Source organism: Pseudophryne corroboree, chromosome 3 (assembly GCF_028390025.1).
Source record: "Pseudophryne corroboree isolate aPseCor3 chromosome 3, aPseCor3.hap2, whole genome shotgun sequence".
In the NCBI taxonomy this organism is placed as follows: domain Eukaryota; kingdom Metazoa; phylum Chordata; class Amphibia; order Anura; family Myobatrachidae; genus Pseudophryne; species Pseudophryne corroboree.
This window is the reverse complement of record NC_086446.1, coordinates 688,836,031-688,859,420: the sequence shown is the minus strand read 5'-3', so window position 1 is coordinate 688,859,420 and position 23,390 is coordinate 688,836,031. Positions and strand designations below refer to the sequence as shown.

Here is a 23,390-nt window from a genome sequence, read left to right as displayed (position 1 = left end):
CTCTGTATGTTATATCACTGTACTCTCTAGTCGCTATGTGTACATCTCTGTATGTTATATCACAGTACTCTAGTCACTATGTGTACATCTCTGTATGTTATATCACTGTACTCTCTAGTCGCTATGTGTACATCTCTGTATGTTATATCACTGTACTCTCTAGTCGCTATGTGTACATCTCTGTATGTTATATCACTGTACTCTCTAGTCACTATGTGTACATCTCTGTATGTTATATCACTGTACTCTCTAGTCACTATGTGTACATCTCTGTATGTTATATTACTGCACTCTAGTCGCTATGTATACATCTCTGTATGTTATATTACTGTACTCTCTAGTCGCTATGTGTACATCTCTGTATGTTATATCACTGTACTCTCTAGTCGCTATGTGTACATCTCTGTATGTTATATCACTGTACTCTCTAGTCGCTATGTGTACATTTCTGTATGTTATATTACTGTACTCTATAGTCGCTATGTGTACATCTCTGTATGTTATATCACCTGCACTCTTTAGTCGCTATGTGTACATCTCTGTTATATCACTGTACTCTATAGTCGCTATGTGTACATCTCTGTATGTTATATCACTGTACTCTCTAGTCCAGTGATTTTCAACCCTTTTTTACTCGCGGCACACCAAACAATATTTTAAAATTGCCAAGGCACACCATAAGTTCCCCACAGAAAAAAACAGCACACACACATTGGCCCTCACAGTAAAAAAAAATCCACACAAACATTGGCCTACACAGAGAAAACAATCGCATTGCTCCCCACATAAATCATGTTGCTCAATACATAAATCCTATTGCTCCCCACATAAATCAATTACATTGCTCCCCACATAAATCATATTGCTCACACATAAATCAATCACATTTCTCCCCACATAAATCCTATTGCTCCCCACATGAATTATTCACATTGTTCCCCCCATAAATCCTTATTCTCCCCACGTAAATCCTATTGTTCCCCACAGGAGAAATAAAATAACAAATATTAGCCTCTACCGGTCAGCTGTCCTCCTTCATGCCCCTCAGTGGCGGGGGTTGTTCATAGTGGAGTGCTGCGAATACTGAGCAGCGGGCAGTCACGCAGGTGTGGATGTGGGTGAGCAAGGCAAGCTGTGTATGCAGGCAGGACCTGGAAGATGTGTATGCAGGCGGGTGGGCTGGCTGGGTGGTGAGACGTGGCGGCCGTGACCTATGATATCAGCACGACTAATCCTCTAAGAAGAGCCTGGGCCAACAGTTCACTCTGAAGGTGCAGGAAGCTGCTCTGGCTCCGCGGCACACCTTCCAACTGCTCGCGGCACACTTGTGTGCCACGGCACACTGGTTGAAAAAGCCTGCTCTAGTCGCTATATCTACATATCTGTATATTACTGTATTCTCTAGTCACTATGTCTACATTTCTATATGTTATAATAACACAGTGCTCGCTAGTTACTTTGTCTACTATTCTGTACAGCATATTACAGTACTCACTATCAAAGAAGGGCCGTAGATATTTGTTGTATCCTCTCATTAGCTTTTGTATTGTTGGGGGAAGAATCTCTCCCTCTTTTCCTTCAGCATTAACAATGGAACTGTACATGATGCTGGTGAAAATAAGGTGAAAAGAATTATTACAACTTATCTGCCAGCAACATTTTATTTTTAGAAACATAATTGATCTTCAGTATTGCAAACTTTAGCATTAAAATAAAAGATTTGTTTTACATCTCCAGGTGGCGTCTGTTCATAAATGTGATTAAAGTATAATAGAGGGGGATATACAATACCATATACTGAGTGACTCAGACCAGTTATCCTGTTTCAGTCTTTAATTGAATTGGCAAATTAGGTAATATAAGATAACAGATCAATGGGCTATACCAGTGATGGCTAACCTTGACACTCCAGCTGTTGTTGAACTACACATTCCAGCATGCCCTGCATCAGTTTTAGCATGGCCAAATAGCAAAACTGTAGCAGGGCATGCTGGGATGTGTAGTTCAACAACAGCTGGAGTGTCAAGGTTAGCCATCACTGGGCTATACAGTATGGGCTGATGTATCAAGTAGTGAAAAGAGAGACGTGGGTCTGTGGAGAAGCTGTCCATACCAACCAACCAACTTTTACCTATCATTTTGTAGAATGTACTTTATAAATGTTACTTGAAGCTGGTTGGTTTCTATGGGCAACTTCTCCACTTGTCCGCTTCTTTACTCATTTCAGTGACATCATCTCAAAAATTACCAAACTTCTGTGTGTGATACGGCTGCCTAATGGGGTGACATTCCATTTTCAGAGCGTGGTGTGTATACTGGATGTTATAATGGTAAACGAGTGAGTTTAGTGGATGTTATACTGGGGCACTGTAATTTGGCACAATATGAATTGGTAGCACTAAAGTGTGGCTACTTAAAGTTTAATTAGTAAAAAAAATAATCAGTTATAGTAGCCAGGCAGTGTTTTTATTGATCTGATTCAATCACTTTGGATATGGGGTGAATATATTCAGAAATACAGTATGGCAGCATGAAGTGAACAACTTTTGTATAATTTTCTGTGTAATTAAAGCTAACTTAACATTCAAAGAAACTCTGAATACTAAAGTTCATCTTCCTTTATAACAAACCAATAAGTATTATTGTTGCAGTTGTACTTTTTAGATGTTTTGCCAAATGCAGGTATAGGCAGGGCGGATTAAGGCTGGTGGGGCCCAGGGCAATGTAGGTTGTGGGGGACCCCACTATCACTACTATTGCTGACATAGCCCCACCCCTTCCCAGCTGCGCGGAGGTGAGTGGGAAAGAGCCAGGCAGAGCCATCACGGTGTCTGTCTCCCATCACACCATAGGCACCTCCTTCACAGCGAAGAGACCAGAACAGAGGAAGCGAGCTCCAGGCCCGGGCTCCTCATCACTACAGCCCCCACACCAACCATCTGCCAGCAATCCCCCCCTGGCCTCAACCAGCCCCTGTCCCGATCCTTACCCTCCTCCTCCAGCCTGTCCACAGACAGGCTGCCCCGGATCAAAAAGGAAAGCATGAACTCTGCAGTGTGGACATTGGGGACGAACAGCTTGGCATTGACATTGAGTTAGGCCAGGGAGGAGTTGAGCTGAGTCTCTGGGCCGTCCACGTCCACCTGCTCCCAGGAATCCGGTGATGTGTCGCTGGGGTCCATGGTTTCCAGGTAGCTGCTGGCGGCAGTGACAGAGAACACTGCGGGGTAGAGGCGGGTGGGCTTCCTGCTCAGGACATGGGAGCTGTGAGGCAGGAGACTTGGCTGTTGGACATGCTTGCAGTGGTGGCACTAACCCGACTCACCAATCACTGTAATTGTGCAGGAGTATCTCGGCAACCACAGGGCCTAATTCAGACCTGATCACAACAGCACACTTTTTCTCTAATGGGCAAAACAATGTGCAGTGCAGGTGGGGCATACAGAGCCGGCCATAGGCAAACTAGGCAAATCCCTAGGGCATTTGGAATGCCTAGGGGCACAAGCAGATTCTGCTGATTAAAATGATATTCAGCATGCCCATATTCTGTGTGTGACTGTGGCTGTATCTGCATACGAAATGCTACGTTACAGTGTATTCCTGGAAATCACTATAACGTAGCATTTCGTATGCAGATACAGCCACAGTGGCACACAGAATATAAGCATGCTAAGTATCATTTTAATCAGTAGAAGCTGCTAATGCGTCCTAGCAAAGACAATAAGACACATTTTCTGCAAACAAAAGGCGCCCAATGTTAGCAGAGCTGGACGGGAGCTGCATGCCATATTGAGGCAAGGTGTATGAGGACACATCTGTATCCAAGCAGAGGCAGAGGTCACAGTGTTAGCGGCCATTTGAGTGCTGTGTGTGGGTAGGTTTGTTGTGCAATAGTGTTCGGCATATGTGTAAGGGGCATTATGTGTGTCGTGTATAAATGCATTAATAATGTGCAACATATGTGTAAGGGGCATTAATGTGCGGTATTATGTGTATAAAGGCATTACAAATGTGTGGCACTATTTGTATAAGGTGCTCTACTGTGTCTCATAATGTATAGAAAATGCACTACTGTGTGGTCTAATGTGAATAAAGAGCAATATGGTGTGGTGTAATGTGAATAAGGAGAAATTCAGTGTGATGTAATCTGAATAAGGATTAGTAATGTACAGTATATAAATTAAAGTGGTACCACTGTGTGATGTAATGTGAAGAAGGGACACTATTGCATGATATAATGTGAATAAAGTTGCACTACTGTGTGGCATAATTTGACTTGGGGTTACTATCAGTGGCGGTTCTTGCCACGGGCAAGTGGTACTTTTGCCCGGGGCGCCGCCTTCCAGAGGGCGCCGGCGCCATCCGGAGGGCGCCGGCGCCATCCGGAGGGCGCCGCACCAGGGCAAGATCCGCCACTGTGCCCCCCGCAGTGCCCTGCTGTGCCCCCCCGCTTTGAAGGGAACCAGACGCGTAGCGTCTAGTTTCCCTTCATTGAGAGGACCTTAGTTGTGCGGTGCGCAATGACGTCATCGCGCACTGCACAGCAAAGGTCCTCTCCATGAAGGGAAACTAGACGCTACGGTCTAGTTTCCCTTCGTGTAGAGGACCTTTGCTGTGCGATGCGCGATGACGTCATCGCGCACCGCACAGCATAGTGGCACAGACACTAGGGGTCATAATTGACCTCTAGTGTCTATGCTGTTCTATGGGAGAGACGTAATAACGTCTCTCCCATAGATCGAAGAGAAGAGAGAGGGGAGAAGAGCGGTGCCGCCGGCGGAGGGGGTCTGGATCAGGAACGGGGATGGTAAGTATTCTTTTTATTTATTTATTTATTTTCTTGCAGCGTCGTGACCACGCCCCCATATTTTGCCCGGGGCGCCACAACTCTTAGAACCAGCCCTGGTTACTATTGTGTGGCCATTCCCCTTCCCAAAAGAACATGCCCCTTTTTGGGCTGCGCGTCAAATGTGCGCACTGTTCCTATTTATAATATAGGGGGTAGGAGCACCAAAATGAGGACTGCTATTACTGAGGGGTGATGGGAAAGGAGTGCAGGGTCAGAGGCGGAACTAGCAGCGGTGCTAGGGGGCACCAGCCAAAATCTTGCCTAGGGCATCATATTGATTAGGGCTGGTTCTGGGGGCAGATATAACGTGCAGAGAGAGTTAGATTTGGGTGGGGTATGTTCAAACTGAAATCTAAATTGCAGTGTAAAAATAAAGCAGCCAGTATTTACCCTGCACAGAAACAAAATAACCCACCCAAATCTAACTCTCTGCACATGTTATATCTGCCCCACCTGCAGTGCACATGGTTTTGCCCATGACAGAAAGATTTTGCTTTCGCGATCAGGTCTGAATTAGGCCCACTGTTACTAAACAGCTGAGCCACCAAAGGGAGGCTCCTGCAATTAAAAATGCAGTGTGTAGGGGCACTGGAACAGCCGCCCCTGTCTTAATCTGGCCCTGGGTATAGGTTATTGTCAGGGGCAGAAAAGGAAAGGGCCTGTGTGAGGCACCTCCTCTCTGGCAACAGCCGCAGCACTGTAGACTCTGGCTTTGTCCAATCAGCTTATAGCAAAACCATTTGTGCCGACCATTGTCATGTCGGCCATATGAACCTGTTGACCTTTTGAAACTGTCAACCTTTTCCAGTGTCGACCTTTTGTCCATGTCAACCTTGTGCCTGTTGACCATATGGGGCCAACCTAATGACTGTCAACCTAATGTATGTCGACCCATAGTCCGGTTCCCCATAAGACCTCAGTGAAACTGAGTACCAAAGAGCTACTTCTGCTCTATGGGAAAAGGGGCTGATAGATGTGAAGATCAGGGTAAATGTAATAGCCTGAAAACTGCAGTCATTGGCCAGATCCCGTTGAGTCAGGCTGATGTATTAACCACTTGCCTGGCATGGTCGCATCAGATGCGACCATGCCTGCCCTGCAAGTGCTTTATCTGACCTGGTCGCACGGGATGCGACCCGTAAGATAAACTGTGTTAGCAGCGACCGGGAAGAGAAATTTCCCTCCGTTGCTGCTGTCCCTCTGCCTTCCATCACCCAGCCCCCAGTGTTGCCGTGTTGCCGATCATTGCTGATCGGTGAGCACGGCAGGACCCCCACTCCCAGCGACTGCAGACAATAGCAGCCGCTGGTAAGTGTAAAACAACCCCCCTCAAGCCACCCCCAGAACACACCCTGTGTACCTAGCAGCTGTCCCGGCTCTGAAAACTAAAGTTGTGATGGTCGCTATGTTACGGTGGTCTCGATGTTTCGATGTTTGAAGACATTTTAAAAAAAAATTCTTTTTTTTTTAACTAAAATCATTTTGGATAAGGTTCAATCCATGTTCTTCACCTATTTCACTCATTAAAAAAACTGACAATTTCTCAGTGGTTTTTGGGGAAAAAATTGTCAGTTAAGTGGTTAAAGGAGCAATCATTTAAAAGGCAAAACCTACTAGTTTTGCCTTTTAATAGATTGCTCCTTTAAAACATCAGTCAAACTCACCGGGATCTTGCCGATGCCTCCAGTTGGGTGTGTATTGCGGTCAACATACCGACACCAGCATCCCGGCAACGGAATGCCAGCGGGGGGCGAGCGCAACAAGCCCCGTGCGGAACACCCTTGAGTGGGAATAGTCCCTGTTGCTCGGCATACCGACCATCGGGATTCTGAGGGTGCAGGATGTAGGGGAAGGTAATGTGACCGCGCGGTTCTTAGACTATTACATTTACCCCCAGATATGAGTTCTAGAGGCTTAAAGAGAAGCTGAGTGCATTCTTTACACATTGGGGGTTATTCAGAGATGAACACAGATGGCTGCAACGCAGCCAGATCTGCATTCATCTACGCACATGCTGGGGGCCGCCCAGCACAGGGCAAGGCTGCCCAGCATGTGTGAGGTCACCCTCCGATGCATCCGCAATTAGATTGCAGAGGCATCGGATCTAAGGTTGACCCTTGGCAGCGCAGGTCAGGTGGTTGGCAGACATCACTTTTTTTTAGGAGCGGCTACATGTGACATTACACAGCCGCACCGAAAATGCTCCTGACACGCCGCTGATCGGTACGCCCAGCCCCCCCCAATTCTCTGACGGCCGCTGCTGTCAATCACACTGCGGCCGCAATGTGTAAGGTCATGCATGAATTGACTAGAGGTGAAATAAAACTGACAAGGAAGTGTCCAGAAGAGGCAGGAGCCATGGAGGGGGGAACTGAACAGCTATGTAAAGTGCAGGGAAAATAGGTATCATCTTTGCTTAGGCTTATCAAGGTTTGTATTTTAATAGTGCATACAGGGGCGGAGCCAGAACTTTGTGGGCCTCATAGCAACATTTTGAAGGGGCCTCCGTCCCAATGCTTCTAAAGAGACACTTCTCTACAGCAGTTAATAATTTTGAGCCCTATAATAGTGTCCTAGTTCATTTTCTGAACCATAGTAGAGCCTTATTTAATGTTATGCCCCATAGTAGTGTCCTAGTTCATTTTCTGAACCATAGTAGAGCCTTATTTAATGTTATGCCCCATAGCAGTGCCCTAGTTTCTTTTATGAATCGTAGCAAAGCTTAAATTCCCGCTATGTCACATTTCAGAGCTTCCAGTACACATTATGCCGCACAGTACCCCCAATTCACATTATGATATATAGTGCTCCCCGTTCATATTGTGCCTCATTACAGTGCCTCAGTTCATATTATATAACATTAAAATGCCCTCCAGTTCATTTTATACCACACACCAATGAGTAGGTCCAAGGGCATACCTAGATATATTGCAGGGCCCAAGGAAAAAGTTTGAAAGGACCCCTACGCATAAGCGTTTCTATAATGGGTGCAGTGTATGCGGTGCACATGGGCACCTGGGTCCACGGGTGCACACACCGCACACACTGCACCCATAGAATATACTTACCCCTCTGGAGTCCCGCAACGGAGGCCCTGCTGTGCGGGCAAAGATCACTCGGAAAATGGCCACCGCGGCCATTTCCAAGTGATTTGCGCATGTGCACTGGAGTTGCCCCTGGGAACAAGGCCCGGAGACCTGCACATGCGCAGTAGACTCTGGCATTATGCCAGAGTCTACTGCTGACAGAGAGGATGGGGCCCGCAACGGAGGCTGCACGCGGGTCCCCTCCCCTGCCCTTACGTACCACCCAATGGCAAAAAATGTATATAACACATGTAACTGTGACACGGAAGGTGGGCCCCTCATAGCTCTGGGCCCCATAGCAGCTGCACTGCCTGCACCTATGAGAGCTACGCCCTTGAGTGCATAAGTGGAGTTTGTCGTATTACACTTCTATCCCAGATTTTCATTTAAAAATTCTGGGTGCTCCTGGAAAAAAGCAAATCCAAGATATGCTTTCCATCCATAATTTCTGGACCATCACTTTGCTTTAAAATCATCTAAAACATTTTTACTAACTAAGATATCACTCGTTAATGTCAGCATAAAGAAGCAGCTTGAATATCAAAGTGAACAAGCCATTTAATTCCTCATGGGAAAGAAGTCACAAAAGTATAGACGACAAAAAGGAACATAAATATTTCATGCTTTGTTAAGTGTTTGACACTTTGTTGTGTTAAGTGTAGAAAACGGCTTTATCAAGCAGAACGAAATTCAAATTCTTTAAAAATGGCAAACGATGTGAAGCTAATTGACAGTCGGCCTTAAAGGGCCAGTATGAAAAGACAGCTTCGTAGACAGTTGAATATTGTAGGTATTGTACTGTATGTAGAGACATAAATATGTACAGTATGGGATCGAACAGGAACGGCACAACCCGCTTAGCAGAGTATGCAATGCAGGGAGGCGCGGGGCTGGAGAGACGCTCTCCCCGCTTGGCTACCCTGCTGCTGTTGCTGCCAGCTGACGCTGTGCCTGTCAAACTGTATGACAGACAGCGGGACTGGCAGCAGAGGGATGGGGTGAGGAGTGGGTTAGATTGGATGCTTTTTGGAGCATTAGTCTAAGATTCTGAGAGCAGCAGTAGTGAAGTCCCTGCCACTCACTCACTGCGGTGCCGAGCCACTCCCCTGGTCTCAGCAAAAGGGTCAGAAGAGCATGGGCTGAGCTTTGATTGGAGGAGCTTGGCACATGCTGATTAGAAGAGCCCCTGATTGGAGGAAATTGTCTCATCACCTCTGACCCCTTTAACATTAAGAAACTCACAGCATGGCCACGTCTGTGAGTATTCAGCCTACCCCTGCTATTTCCACAGTGCCTGCTCCTGTGTCCATTGCACCTGTCTCTGCTACCCTCTCTATTCAGTTTCTGTCTCTTTCTGTCTTCTACATGTTTCATACTGCCATATTCTGGGCCCAGTATCTCAACTCGTTGTTCCTTTTACATTTCATCTTCTCCTGCCTCCCCTTTCTTATTCCACTTCTGCTATCTTCAAACCTTACACACACCTTATGGGGTCTATTCATGAAGCAGTGAAAAGTGTGGAGAAGTGAACCAGTGTAAAGGTTGCTCATGGCAACCAATCAGCATTGAGGTAACATTTATAATTTGCATACTATGAAATTATACAGAGCAGCTGATTGGTTCCACTGGGTCACTTCTCCACTCTTTTCACTGCTTCATGAATAGACCCTACTGTGGGCATTATGTGTATAAGGGTAATACTACTGTGGACTTTATGTGTAAGGGACACTACTGTGGGCACTATGTGTTTAAGTGGCACTACTGTGGATGTTATGTATAAGGGGCATTTCTACTGTGGGCATTATGTGTATAAGAGGCATTACTTTGGGCTTTGTGCATAAGGGGCACTACTGTGTGGCATAAGGTATGCAGTATAAGGGATAGCATAATGTGAATAAGGGACACTACTGCGTGCTGTAATGTGAATAAGAGACATTACTCTCTTGTGTAATATGAATTAGGGGCACTACTTGCGGTGTAATGTGAATAAGATTGCGCTACTGTGGGGTGTCATTGATTTGAGGGCGTACAATTGTAGCAATGCCACTTGCTTGTGAGAATACACCACTTAATTATTAAATATGGGAGTGAGGGTGCAAATTCATAGTTTGCATGGGGGTGTTGAAAACCATAACACCGGCCCTGGTGTCAAAATAATTAGGCTTGCTCCATGAGTAAGTGTGAGTAAATGCTCCCCAAATTTGCTAGGCTTTGTTCGCGCCCACCATAGGGCTTGTACAAACTTCTGCATGTCTAGGGTGAGACTGGGGCTATTTCCCATGTTTCCATACCATTGAAACAGTACTTCGTCCCACTTGCACAATTTAATTAACCCCTATACAGTATGTCAAACAATGGCTAATTGACATGCTAAAGACTGATTGTTGTAAATAAGGATGTGGAGAAAAACACTTTGGACAATGAAACAAAATGCGGCGATAACACAACCCATGGTGTTATTCAGAGCATAGGGCCTGATTCAGAGACGTACTCAATGCTGATATTTATGAAGTAGAATGATTATCAATTAACCACATGCGTCTAAGTCACACTGCGCTCACACCAAGACACCTTAGCGATGTCGCCCGCAGCGAGGATTTATTTTCAAAGTAATTGACAGTCAGGAAGCATTTGGGTGAGGTAACTGGGAGTGGCATAATAAAAATGCAGGTGCGTTTGGACCATTTTCAGGGCTTGTCCCAGCCTGCATCTGTGATGCCGTACGCAGTAACAGAAGCTCTGGGGTCTCACATGCTGCATGACCCCAGGGCTAATTAGATGGTCGCTTATCGACGCATCTGCGACTGACGCACTAAGGGCCTGATTGTGATTTGGAAGTAAAGACAAAAGGCAAGTAACCTTGTATTTGCAACAAACCATGTTGCAATATGTTTTTCTGTGGAGGGTAAATACTGGCTGCTTTTGCATGTAGCCACAGAGACGGACTGGGTCTGTGAAACATCCCCAACCTATTACTGCATGCACACAACTAGGGGCAGCGGTGGGTACTCGCTCTGCAGCTTGCGGTAAATTGCTACGATTCTCAGGTCAATGGAGAGAAAGCGCAGCCAATAAGATGTGAATCTAAAGGAATAAGGTATTATTGGCCCCACCCCCTCATGGAAGACCAGTGAAGTGCAGGACGGTTGAGCCTAAGGGTGTGTACATACGGTGAGATATTTTCTTTCGATTTTGACTATATAGTCAAAATCGCAAGAAAAGTTAGTGCAGATCACAAGGTGAAAGTCACCTTGTGATCCCGATTCGATCCCGATGCGTGGTCCCGCCAGGTCGGCATCGCAAGAAAAGATAGACTGTGCAGGCAAGTCAATCCTTGCTAGATCGGTGCACTATCTAGTTCAGGGGTGGCCAATCAGTCAGAGGCAAAAAGCAAAAAATCTTATTAGGTGCGTCAAAGAGCCGGCATCGAGTTGAAGGCATGCATACAAAAATGGGGTGTTTCCTTGTGTCTGCTAGGTCACTCCCCTGGTATAAAATACATTTAAAAAGCCAGATCCAACATAACATACATTTTAAAAAGCCACTTCCAAATAAAATAATTGAGGACGAAAGATCCACATAAAATATATTGATAAAGCCAGATTCACATAATACACTTCAATTCCCCCATATGTCACTCCAGCCAGCACCCTCAAGTGTCACTCCTGCTAGCACACAACCATATCACTCCATCCAGCTCCCCCATGTGTCATTCCTGTCACTACTGCTTCCCCCCCCCCCCCCCTCCACACACACCTTGTTCTATTGCAGCAGACCCTTATGTGTCCTCTGTGGGCCAGTGGGTGTCTCACCTCTAGTATCTGGTGTCACTGACCTAGGTTGGAGCTGTTGTGAACTCGGGGGTTCTCCCGATGGTAGGGGAGAGGAACCACAGTTGGGTCGGAACAGGGATGGCTTAATATAGGTCTTCCTCATACAGGACTCTGACAGTAAAGCTTGGTGAAAATATTAAAGAACTTTATTGCAGGAAGGGAGCAACACAATGTCACATGGCAGAGAAGGAACGTATGGGGAAATGTCCAGGCCTATAGAAGAACTTGTAAGCAATGCTAAGGATTCCAGGAAAAGCAGTACTTGTGAGTGTTGGTACAAGATAATAATGACTGAAGAACTTGTAAGTGATGTTTTTAAAGATACCGGTGATTTGAAGAACTGGTGAACGGTGGTTAAGGACTCTGACGATTTGAAACACTTGTGAGCGGGGGTTAAAGACACTGATGATTTGTAGAACTTGAGGACGGTGGTTAAAGACACTGATGATTTGTAGAACTTGAGAATGGTGGTTAAAGACACTGATGATTTGTAGAGCTTGTGAACGGTGGTTAAAGACACTGATGATTTGTATGACTTGAGAGCGGTGATTAAAGACACTGATGATTTGTAGAACTTGAGAGCGGTGGTTAAAGACACTGGCAACTTGCAAAACTTGGGAGCGGTGGTTAAAGATACTGATGATTTGTATGACTTGAGAGCGGTGATTAAAGACACTGATGATTTGTAGAACTTGAGAGCGGTGATTAAAGACGCTGATGATTTGTAGAACTTGAGAGCGGTGATTAGACCGCAGCACACGCTGACTCCAAGAAGCACTGGTGACTGGATTGCAGAGAAACACACCAGCCGCAGTATACGCTGAACTGTGCAGCAACTGGCACCTGGAAGTGCCGGAGACACTGGGGTACGACTGCAGAGAGATACGTCGGGAACAAGAGCACTGGCATCCACGTCAGGGGAAAAGACGATACTCAGGCGCCGAGGCTCTGCCCGGCGTCTGACTTTGAATCTCGTGCCTCCGCTGGATTGGCGGAACAGTCCGATGACGTCACCTGCTCCCCGCCCACGTGATGCAGGGTGTCATGGCGATGCCCCTGCCCCGGGGAACCACCGGGAGCCGCGCCAGCCAGACGCCGGAGCCCGTGGACCACCGAAGGCGGAGGCCGCAACACAGACCAGCAGGCACGCAGGGGTAAGCGCGGTGAACGCCGTCTACGGCGTGTGACAGTACCCCCTCCTCCAGGAGTGGCCCCGGACACTTTCCAGGTTTTGTTGGATGTCTGGAATGGAAAATCCGCACCAGTCGGGGAAGCCATAACTTCAGTAACCTTGACCCAGCTCCTCTCCTTGGGGCCAAAACCTTTCCACTCCACTAAATACTGTAGATTCTTGTGAAGATAACGAGAGTCAAGAATAGCTTTGATTTCAAAGTCCGTTCCAGCTTCAGACTCTCCAGAGGTTGGCCTCGGGGCTTTAAATGGAACCGGTTTAAAATAAGGGGGCGAAGGAGAGAAACATGAAAGGAGTTTGGTATCCGGAGGTGGGAAGGCAATCCCAATGTGCAGACAACCGGATTCAGGACTTGTAACATGGGGTAAGGACCAATAAACTTTGGGGCGAACTTCATAGTGGGCACCCTTAACCGGAGGTTGCGGGTGGAGAGCCATACCCTGTCACCAACCTTGTATTGGGGAGCTGCTCGTCGCTTCCTATCCGCAAAGAACTTATAGCGGCCGGAGACTCTCTTGAGATTAGCATGAATTCGACTCCAAATTTGACTGAAGAGCCGAAGAGTAGAGGCTGCAGCAGGAACATCCTCCGGAGGACAAATGGGTAATTCAGGAACTTGAGGATGGAACCCATAATTAATGAAAAATGGGGACTCACCAGTAGAAGAGTGGTACAGATGATTATGGGCAAACTCGGCCCATGGCAACAGTTCCACCCAATCATCTTGCGAGGGAGAGAGATAAACACGGAGAAAAGTCTCTAAATCTTGATTGACGCGTTCAGTTTGCCCGTTGGTCTGTGGATGGTAAGCGGATGAAAACTTGAGTTTTATTTGTAAGGCCGTACAGAGAGCTCTCCAGAATCTTGCAGTGAATTGTACCCCCCGGTCAGAGACGATTTCCTGAGGTAAACCGTGCAGGCGGAAATGTTCTCGGATAAATAACAAAGCCAACTTGGGCGCTGATGGTAACCCGGTCAAAGGTACAAAATGTGCCATCTTAGAGAAACAGTCGATAATTACCCAGATAGTATTGTGACCCTTGGAGAGGGGCAATTCAGTGACAAAGTCCATAGAGATATGGGTCCAAGGCCTCTGAGGAATGGACAGTGGATGCAACAACCCCGCAGGAGGCAAATGAGGAATTTTGTGCTGAGCACACTGAGGACATGAGTTGACATAATCTTGAATATCCTTCTTCATAGTGTCCCACCAGTAAGACCTTCGTAGAAACTCCCACATCTTTTGAACTCCAGGATGACCGGAAAACTTGGAGATATGAGCCCACTCCAACAACCTTGGTCGAAATTTAGCTGGCACAGACATCCTCCCAGGAGGAGGACCCAGAGCGGTGGGAGCCGCCGACATAGAAATTGGACTGAGAATCAAAGCCTTCTCAACGGAATTCTCCTCATCCGAAGCTGCTAAGGAACGGGATAAAGCATCAGCCTTGGTGTTAAAAGTCCCAGCCCGGTACTTAATGACAAACGAAAACCAAGTAAAGAAGAGCGCCCATCTAGCTTGACGGGGATTCAAGCATTGGGCCGTATTGAGGTACAGCAAATTCTTATGATCAGTGAAGATTGTAATTAGGTGTTTAGCACCTTCCAAAAGATATCTCCATTCCTCCAAGGCAGATTTTATTGCCAAAAGTTCTTTGTCTCCAATGGTGTAATTCTGTTCCGCAGGAGAGAATTTGCGAGAATGGAAACCACATGGATGTAACTTCCCATCTGGAGCGTACTGCGAAAGCACGGCACCTATGCCTACCGTGGAAGCATGAACCTCCAAAAAGAATGGTTTTGAAAAATCTGGTTGCTGAAGTACTGGAGCGGACATAAAGGCTGCCTTTAACTGAGCGAACGCTGCTATAGCTTCGGAGGACCAATGACTTGGGTCAGAACCCTTCTTAGTTAGGGCAGTAATAGGTGCAACGATGGTAGAGAATCCCTTTATGAATTTCCGGTAGTAATTTGCAAAGCCCAGAAATCGTTGTACCGCTTTCAAAGAAAGAGGCTGAGTCCAGTCCCGGATGGCAGTGAGTTTCTCAGGATCCATACGAAGCTCCGTGCCCGAAATTATGTAACCAAGAAATGGAATAGAAGAAACCTCAAAGGTACATTTGGAAATCTTGCCATAAAGACGATTCTCTCGTAATCGAAGAAGTACCTCTTTGACCTGTATTCTGTGCTCTGTGAGATTTTTAGAAAATATCAGAATGTCATCCAAATATACCACGACACTTAGGTATAGCATATCCCGAAAGACTTCGTTAATGAATCCCTGGAAGACGGCAGGAGCGTTGCTGAGGCCAAACGGCATTACCAGGTACTCGTAATGCCCGCCCCTGGTATTGAAGGCCGTCTTCCATTTGTCTCCCTGTCGGATACGTATCAAATTATAAGCTCCCCTTAAATCAAGTTTGGTGAAAACTCGGGCTCCGCGAACTCTATCAAAGAGCTCCGTAATGAGCGGCAAAGGATACTTATTCTTAATGGTGACATCATTTAGACCACGATAATCAATACATGGTCTTAGCCCTCCGTCCTTCTTCTTCACAAAAAAGAAACCCGCCCCCGCCGGGGAGGTAGAGGGGCGGATGAATCCTTTCTGCAGATTAGACTTGATATAGTCCGACATAGCTTGGGTCTCGGGTAATGATAAGGGATAAGTGCGACCCCAAGGTGGCATTTTCCCCGGAATGAGCTCAATGGGACAGTCCCAGGGTCTATGCGGTGGTAGCAGATCCGCCGCTTGCTCCGAGAACACGTCAGAAAACTCCCGATAGGCCTCCAGAATGAGCCCTTCATCTGACTTGGAAGATACACGGAGCAGATAGACAGGGGTGAGACAATTTGAATGACAAAAAGGACTCCAAGATGTTATTTGTGTCGAACTCCAGTCGACGTGAGTGTTGTGAAGTTTAAGCCAAGGAAGGCCAAGAACCAGATCGTGGGGCATCTCCCGAATCACTAGGAACTCCAGATGTTCTTGATGCAGAGCTCCCACTTGCAGTTTGATTGGTACTGTACAACTTGAAATCAGACCGTTAGAAGCTTGGGTACCATTGATAGCAGTCAACGTAATAGGTCGTTCGACCGCCCGTAGCTGAAAACCCAGATTCTGAGCACAGGAAAGGGAAATAAAATTTCCTGCAGCCCCTGAGTCCAGCAGAGCCTTAACGGGTTTGGCTATTGACTCGGACAACAGAGACACGGAGAGTAAACAGTCCACTGACGGAGATGGTTTAGAAGAAACCCCTAGCTCGACTCCTTCGGAACAAGCTAGGACTGCCCGTTTCCCGGACGAGACTTGCAAAACTTGAGAAAATGATCCGCGGCTCCACAGTAAAGGCAGAGTCTACCCTCACGACGACGCTGACGTTCTTCTGGGGACAGCCGAGATCGATTAATCTGCATGGGTTCATCAGGACTTGGAATAACCGTTTGCTTAGACGGAAAAGATCGGACCCTTGATCGATCTGACCGACTACGTTCGCCACCTCGTTCCTGCATGCGAAGATCCACCTTTACACAGAGCGAGATCAACTGATCTAAAGAATCCAGCAAATCTCTAGTGACCAAATCGTCCTTTAGACGATCGGAGAGCCCGTTCCAAAAGGCAGCCCGAAGGGCATCATTATTCCAACGCAGTTCTGAGGCTATGGTCTGAAAATTAATCACATACTGTCCCACTGAATGAGAGCCTTGTCGGACACGAAGCAAATCTGCAGAGGCAGCGGTCGTCCTGCCTGGCTCATCAAAGATCCTCCGGAATGACGCAATGAAATTGGTGTAACTAGAAACCAATGGATCAGATCGCTCCCATAACAGAGACACCCAATCCAACGCTGAACCCTCGAGCAAAGAAATAATGTATGCCACCTTGGACCGATCAGTAGGGAAGTTATGTGAAAGAAGTTCAAAGTGTACCTCGCACTGATTGAGAAAACCACGGCAATTCTTAGGTTTCCCATTATAGCGAGAAGGAGTAGGGAGCTGAAGGCGTGACCTGGTTCCAGAGGAGGATGGAACATTACTAGAAACGACCACTGGAGCAGGCAATGGAGCTGGGGCCGGTACTACTGAAGCCAGAGAAGTCTGAATTTGATCCAGTCGGCCAGACAATTCCTGGAGATAATGCATCACCTGGCCCTGTGCTGCTTCCTGACTTTGTACTCGAGAAATCAAGTCCTGGATGGTACTTGCCTCTGGGCTCCGATCCCCCGGGTCCATGAGGCCGGAGTATACTGTCACTGACCTAGGTTGGAGGTGTTGTGAACTCGGGGGTTCTCCCGATGGTAGGGGAGAGGAACCACAGTTGGGTCGGAACAGGGATGGCTTAATATAGGTCTTCCTCATACAGGACTCTGACAGTAAAGCTTGGTGAAAATATTAAAGAACTTTATTGCAGGAAGGGAGCAACACAATGTCACATGGCAGAGAAGGAACGTATGGGGAAATGTCCAGGCCTATAGGAGAACTTGTAAGCAATGCTAAGGATTCCAGGAAAAGCAGTATTTGTGAGTGTTGGTACAAGATAATAATGACTAGTGTTGGTACAAGATAATAATGACTGAAGAACTTGTAAGTGATGTTCTTAAAGATACCGGTGATTTGAAGAACTGGTGAATGGTGGTTAAGGACTCTGACGATTTGAAACACTTGTGAGCGGGGGTTAAAGACACTGATGATTTGTAGAACTTGAGGACGGTGGTTAAAGACACTGATGATTTGTAGAACTTGAGAATGGTGGTTAAAGACACTGATGATTTGTAGAGCTTGTGAACGGTGGTTAAAGACACTGATGATTTGTATGACTTGAGAGCGGTGATTAAAGACACTGATGATTTGTAGAACTTGAGAGCGGTGGTTAAAGACACTGGCAACTTGCAAAACTTGTGAGCGGTGGTTAAAGACACTGATTTGTATGACTTGAGAGCGGTGATTAAAGACACTGATGATTTGTAGAACTTGAGAGCGGTGATTAAAGACACTGATGATTTGTAGAACTTGAGAGTGGTGATTAAAGACGCTGATGATTTGTAGAACTTGAGAGCGGTGATTAGCCCGCAGCACACGCTGACTCCAAGAAGCACTGGTGACTGGATTGCAGAGAAACACACCAGCCGCAGTATACGCTGAACTGTGCAGCAACTGGCACCTGGAAGTGCCGGAGACACTGGGGTACGACTGCAGAGAGATACATCGGGAACAAGAGCACTGGCATCCACGTCAGGGGAAAAGACGATACTCAGGCGCCGAGGCTCTGCCCGGCGTCTGACTTTGAATCTCGTGCCTCCGCTGGATTGGCGGAACAGTCCGATGACGTCACCTGCTCCCGCCCACGTGATGCAGGGTGTCATGGCAGCGCCCCTGCCCCGAGGAAACGCCGGGAGCCGCGCCAGCCAGACACCGGAGCCCGCGGACCACCGAAGGCGGAGGCCGCAACACAGACCAGCAGGCACGCAGGGGTAAGCGCGGTGAATGCTGCCTACGGTGTGTGACATCTGGCTCCCACAGTTCTCAGCCCCCATAGGGCTGCTGCCTGTCTGGCTGGAATGCAGCAGTTTCTGGATCTGTTGTGGTCATGTCAGGAGCCACATTTGAATAAAGAAAGAGCCGCATGCGGCTCAAGAGCCACAGGTTGGCCACGGCTGCACTAGTTCATCTCACATGTCAATGTCATCTCACATAAGCCAAAATCTCACATAAGGCAAAATGGAAAGCACACATAGTCCATATCTCAAGAAAAGTTAGTCAAAATCTGTGCTATCTGGGCTCCGGGGAGTTCAAGGGAAATCACAAGTGAAAATCGGTCATAGCAAGGATCTCACCGTGTGTACACACCCTAATACTATGGTGCTTTCTCCTGCATGGTCCACAGCTGAGCCTCAGTTGAGTGAGTTGAGGGGTGTATGTGTGTGTGTAGGGGCGTAAGTTCATGCCAGGGGCCCCGAGGCAAAATATAGAAGGCGATGTACCGCCAGTGGTTACAGCTTGCACATGTGCTGACGTCCCAGTGACTTGCCAATGGCACATCTGGGAGAATAAAGATATAAAGATTCCTTATTGTAACTAATTGTGGCAATAAGGAATCTTTATTTTCAGGTGCAGGCTGCAAATGATAATAAATAGAGCCCTGAGGGGGAGTTTTATCAAAGCTCATAGAGAGATAAAATTGTGAGAGATAAAATACCAGGCAATCAGCTTCTGCCTTACTTACATTTTACATGCTGTGTTTGAAAAATGGCAGGAGCGGATTGGTTGATACTTTATAGCTCACAATTTTATCACTCTCCAAGCTTTAATAAATACCCCTCTTAAAAGTTTTATTATAATAATTAGTGCATTTTCTTAAAACTAACTTCTGCTTGCCTTTCTTTCCTCATATAAGACACAGCAACAGAGCTGTAGATCACTGCACACTTTGATCTGTTATCAGACACATTCCTGACTTTTCAGCTGAAGGGGTCTTCGAAGGAGGTTTCTGAGCTTGGACAGCAGTCACCAGTGACTGCAGCAAGTCACTATGAAATGAGTGGAGAGAGATATTTTTTAGTTCAGAAGCCCCCTTGGTCATTCTTTCTTAGGGCCCCTCTGACAGCTGGAGCCTGGAGGCAAATGTCTCTGTTGTCTCTGGTAGTTATGCCACTGTGTGTGTGGTATATATATATGTATGTGTGTATGCTATATATGTGTGTATGTATGCATGTACATATATCGATCTACCTAATATATGTGATCATATGGAACCCCCCATAAAAATCTTCCATTTGCCACTGAGTGGGCACAGCCATATCTCAAGGGGGGGTACCACAGTCACAGGGCTTGGCCTCATGGCACACCCCTGTCTCTCTATGCCGGAGTTGCTTGGTCAGCCCGTCTCTGTATGTGACTAGAACGTTCCATCAGGCCATTCTTCCTTCTAGCATTTGCCAGAAGTGTCTGATGACCAGACTGGCCCTGCCCAAAAATGTTAAACAGCTTTATTTTTACAGAGCAATGCAGATGTGAGTTTGAACACACCTCCACCCACATATAAATCTCTGTGTACAATAGATATGTCCCGCCTACAGTGCAACATGGTTTTGATCAGGTGCACTGTTACTTGCTTTTTTTTGCTTTACTGCCAAATACGGATCAGACCCAAAGCCGCAGCAACGTAGGCACACAATTTTTAGTCAAGCCCTTAATCTCTTTAATGATCCCTATGTTTTATATAATGCACATCAGCGACTGCTGCACATATATAAAGCACTTAGCAGCAAAATGTAACAATATATAAATTGCAAAACAATATCATATTTTTTCCCTTGGTTATGGAACTCCATAATGACAAGCAGGGACGCTTACCTGCACAAGATTGATAGGAGTGCTTTGATTCCCAAGTGACAATAATACATTTTTAGTCCTGGAAATTGAAGCAGCAGCAACAATAGTATTTTCTGCAATGACAAATGAAAAACTGTGATGTACTACAGTATATAGAACATTACAAGGCATTTGGTAAAACAAACAAAACAATTCCTATACTTTTTCTGAGTTTCAGATTCCTATAGGAGTAACTGACACGTAACCATAACTACTGTACAAGGGGGGTCATTCCTAGTTGTTCGCTCGTTATTTTTTTCTTGCAACGAAGCGATTAGTCGCTAATGCGCATGCGCAATGCCCGCAGTGCGACTGCGCCAAGTAAATTTGCTATGCAGTTAGGTATTTTACTCACGGCATTACAAGGTTTTTTCTTCGTTCTGGTGATTGTAATGTGAGTGACAGGAAGTGGGTGTTTCTGGGCGGAAACTGGCCGTTTTATGGGTGTGTGCGAAAAAACGCTACAGTTTCTGGAAAAAACGCAGGAGTGGCTGGAGAAACGGAGGAGTGTCTGGGCGAATGCTGGGTGTGTTTGTGACGTCAAACCAGGAACAACAAGCACTGAACTGATCGCAGATGCCGAGTAAGTGTGGAGCTACTCAGAAACTGCTAAGTGTCTATTCGCAATTTTGCTAATCTTTCGTTCGCAATTTTGATAAGCTAAGATTCACTCCCAGTAGGCGGCGGCTTAGCGTGTGCAAAGCTGCTAAAAGCAGCTTGCGAGCGAACAACTCGGAATGAGGGCCAATACTCCTAGCATGCAACCTTGATTGAAGGTTGTTCATTGCAGCTATATCTTAGCGATGTTGCTCGTAGTTACCTACTGATTTATGCTGCATATGCTAAAAAAAAAAAAGCAGCAGTTAAACAAGAGTTAAATGTAACTTATTTTTTCAATTGTTGGTTATGGAGCCAGTTTCAGCGAGCTATGGACATGGAATCTGCATACCTCCCAACATCGGGAAATGTTAAGGAGGGACACCTTGGCCCGCTCCGGGCAAAAAGGGGGCATGACCTATAGGCAATGGGGCGTGGCTTTGCGGGAGTGCTGTGATCGCGAGCAATGCCCCTGTTTTCTGTCACTGTGGAGGCATGCCCTCAGTTCCTCTGTATCCTGTGAATAGACGCTGTGCGCATGCACAAAGCATCTATTCCCCTCTGTGTCCCGTGGTGGGGGGTGGGGACACAGCGGGTGACAGGGCTCACCCAACTGTGTCCCCACCCCCCACCACGGGACACTGTGACCCACTGGTGGGACAGCAGGACAGTCCCAAAAAAAGGAAAGGTCCCGCAAACATTGGTACAGTTGGGAGCAGAGGCGGAACTACCGCCAGTGCAACCAGTGCGTTGCACTGGGGCCCGCCTCTGTCCAGGGGCCCAAAGCATGTAATGAGTCAAACCTGACTCATTACATGCCGCTGTGTGCTGCGGGCAACCGCTGCCCGCAGCACACAGCCGCCCGGAGAGGAGAGGAGCGCACTGCAGCGGCCACGGGGGAGAAGGAGGAGGAGGGAGGTGGAGGAGGGAGCCGCAGCAGCGCTTTGTTACTGGTGGAGGCGCTGCTGCCCCTCTGCTTCACTATAGGCTGTCTTCCAAGAACAGCCTATAGTGAAGCAGAGGGGCAGCAGCAGCAGCGCCTCCACCAATAACACAGCGCTGCTGCGGCTCCCTCCTCCACCTCCCTCCTCCTCCTTCTCTCCTGCCCGGGAATCGTCAGAAGCTGCACCGAGGAGCCTGGGCCAGCAGAGAGGGTAAGTATAATTCTTCTTTCTTTCTTTCTTTCTTTCTTTCTTTCTTTCGACTGTCTGCCGCAATGTGTAAAAATGGGGAATCCGCCTGCCGCAATGTGTAAAAATGGGGAATCTGCCTGCCGCAATGTGTAAAAAGGGGGAATCTGCCTGCCGCAATGTGTAAAAATGGGGAATCTACCTGCCGCAATGTGTAAAAAGGTGAATCTGCCTGCCGCAATGTGTAAAAAGGGGGAATTTGCCTGCCGTAATGTGTAACAAGGGCACACTGTCTGCCGTTATGTGTAAAAAGGGCACACTGTCTGCCGTTATGTGTAAAAAGTGTACGCTGTCTGCCGCTATGTTTAACAAGGGCACGCTGTCTGCCATTATGTGTAAAAAGTGTACGCTGTCTGCCGCTATGTGTAACAAGGGCACGCTGTCTGCCGTTATGTGTAAAAAGTGTACGCTGTCTGCCGCTATGTGTAACAAGGGCACGCTGTCTGCCGTTATGTGTAAAAAGTGTACGCTGTCTGCCGCTATGTGTAACAAGGGCACGCTGTCTGCCGTTATGTGTAAAAAGTGTACGCTGTCTGCCGTTATGTGTAAAAAGTGTACGCTGTCTGCCGCTATGTGTAACAAGGGCACGCTGTCTGCCGTTATGTGTAAAAAGGGGACGCTGTCTGCCGTTATGTGTAAAAAGTGCACGCTGTCTGCCGTAATGTGTAAAAAGGGGGACGCTGTCTGCCGTAATGTGTAAAAAGGGGACGCTGTCTGCCGTAATGTGTAAAAAGAGGAATCTGTCCGCCGTAAGGTGTAAAAGGGTCTCTACCTGGTGTAGTGGTGCTACTGTGCAGCGTAATTTGAATAATGGAGACTACTGTGCATCGTTTTATGAATTGGTATTATTTTGTGGCCACACCCCTTCCCCACGAAGCCACACCACTATGTATTTTTTCACTGCCCCTGTTTTGCATGCAGGGGTGGGGCTCCGATGCCGTTTCTTGCACACAGTGCTAAAATGACTAGTTATGGCACTGTTGCTAGGTATCTATTTCTCTGGCCCTGAGCAGGTTCCCCTCACCAGATCCTCTCCAGGGGTGAGGGGGTGGACTTGGATGGGATGGGGGGGGGGGGGGAAGCATTTTGTCGCACCTGGGCCCACCGCTCGCTAGTTCCGCCACTGATTGGGAGGTATGAATCTGTGCATGTACATTTTATTTAAGGGACAGATGTATTAAGCCTGGAGAAGTGATAAAGCAGTGGTAAGAAAAAGGTGATAACGCACCAGCCAATCATTACGGGTTTGAAAAATGACAGTTAGGAGCTGAT

General features: G+C 47.0%; 1 protein-coding gene across 2 annotated transcripts in view; it reads right to left on the bottom strand.

Annotated features, from left to right (window-relative positions):
• LOC135056615 (gamma-aminobutyric acid receptor subunit pi-like) overlaps nt 1-23,390 on the bottom strand; it is a 274,250-nt gene that overhangs the window by 205,613 nt on the left and 45,247 nt on the right. For both annotated transcript variants that reach the window (XM_063962015.1, XM_063962016.1), the window contains exons 4-5: nt 20,314-20,405; nt 1,496-1,608 (exon numbers count right to left, since the gene is read on the bottom strand). In XM_063962015.1, the coding sequence (XP_063818085.1) occupies nt 1,496-1,608; nt 20,314-20,363 (163 nt within the window). In that variant the 5' untranslated portion in view covers nt 20,364-20,405. The remainder of the gene's footprint in view (nt 1-1,495; nt 1,609-20,313; nt 20,406-23,390) is intronic.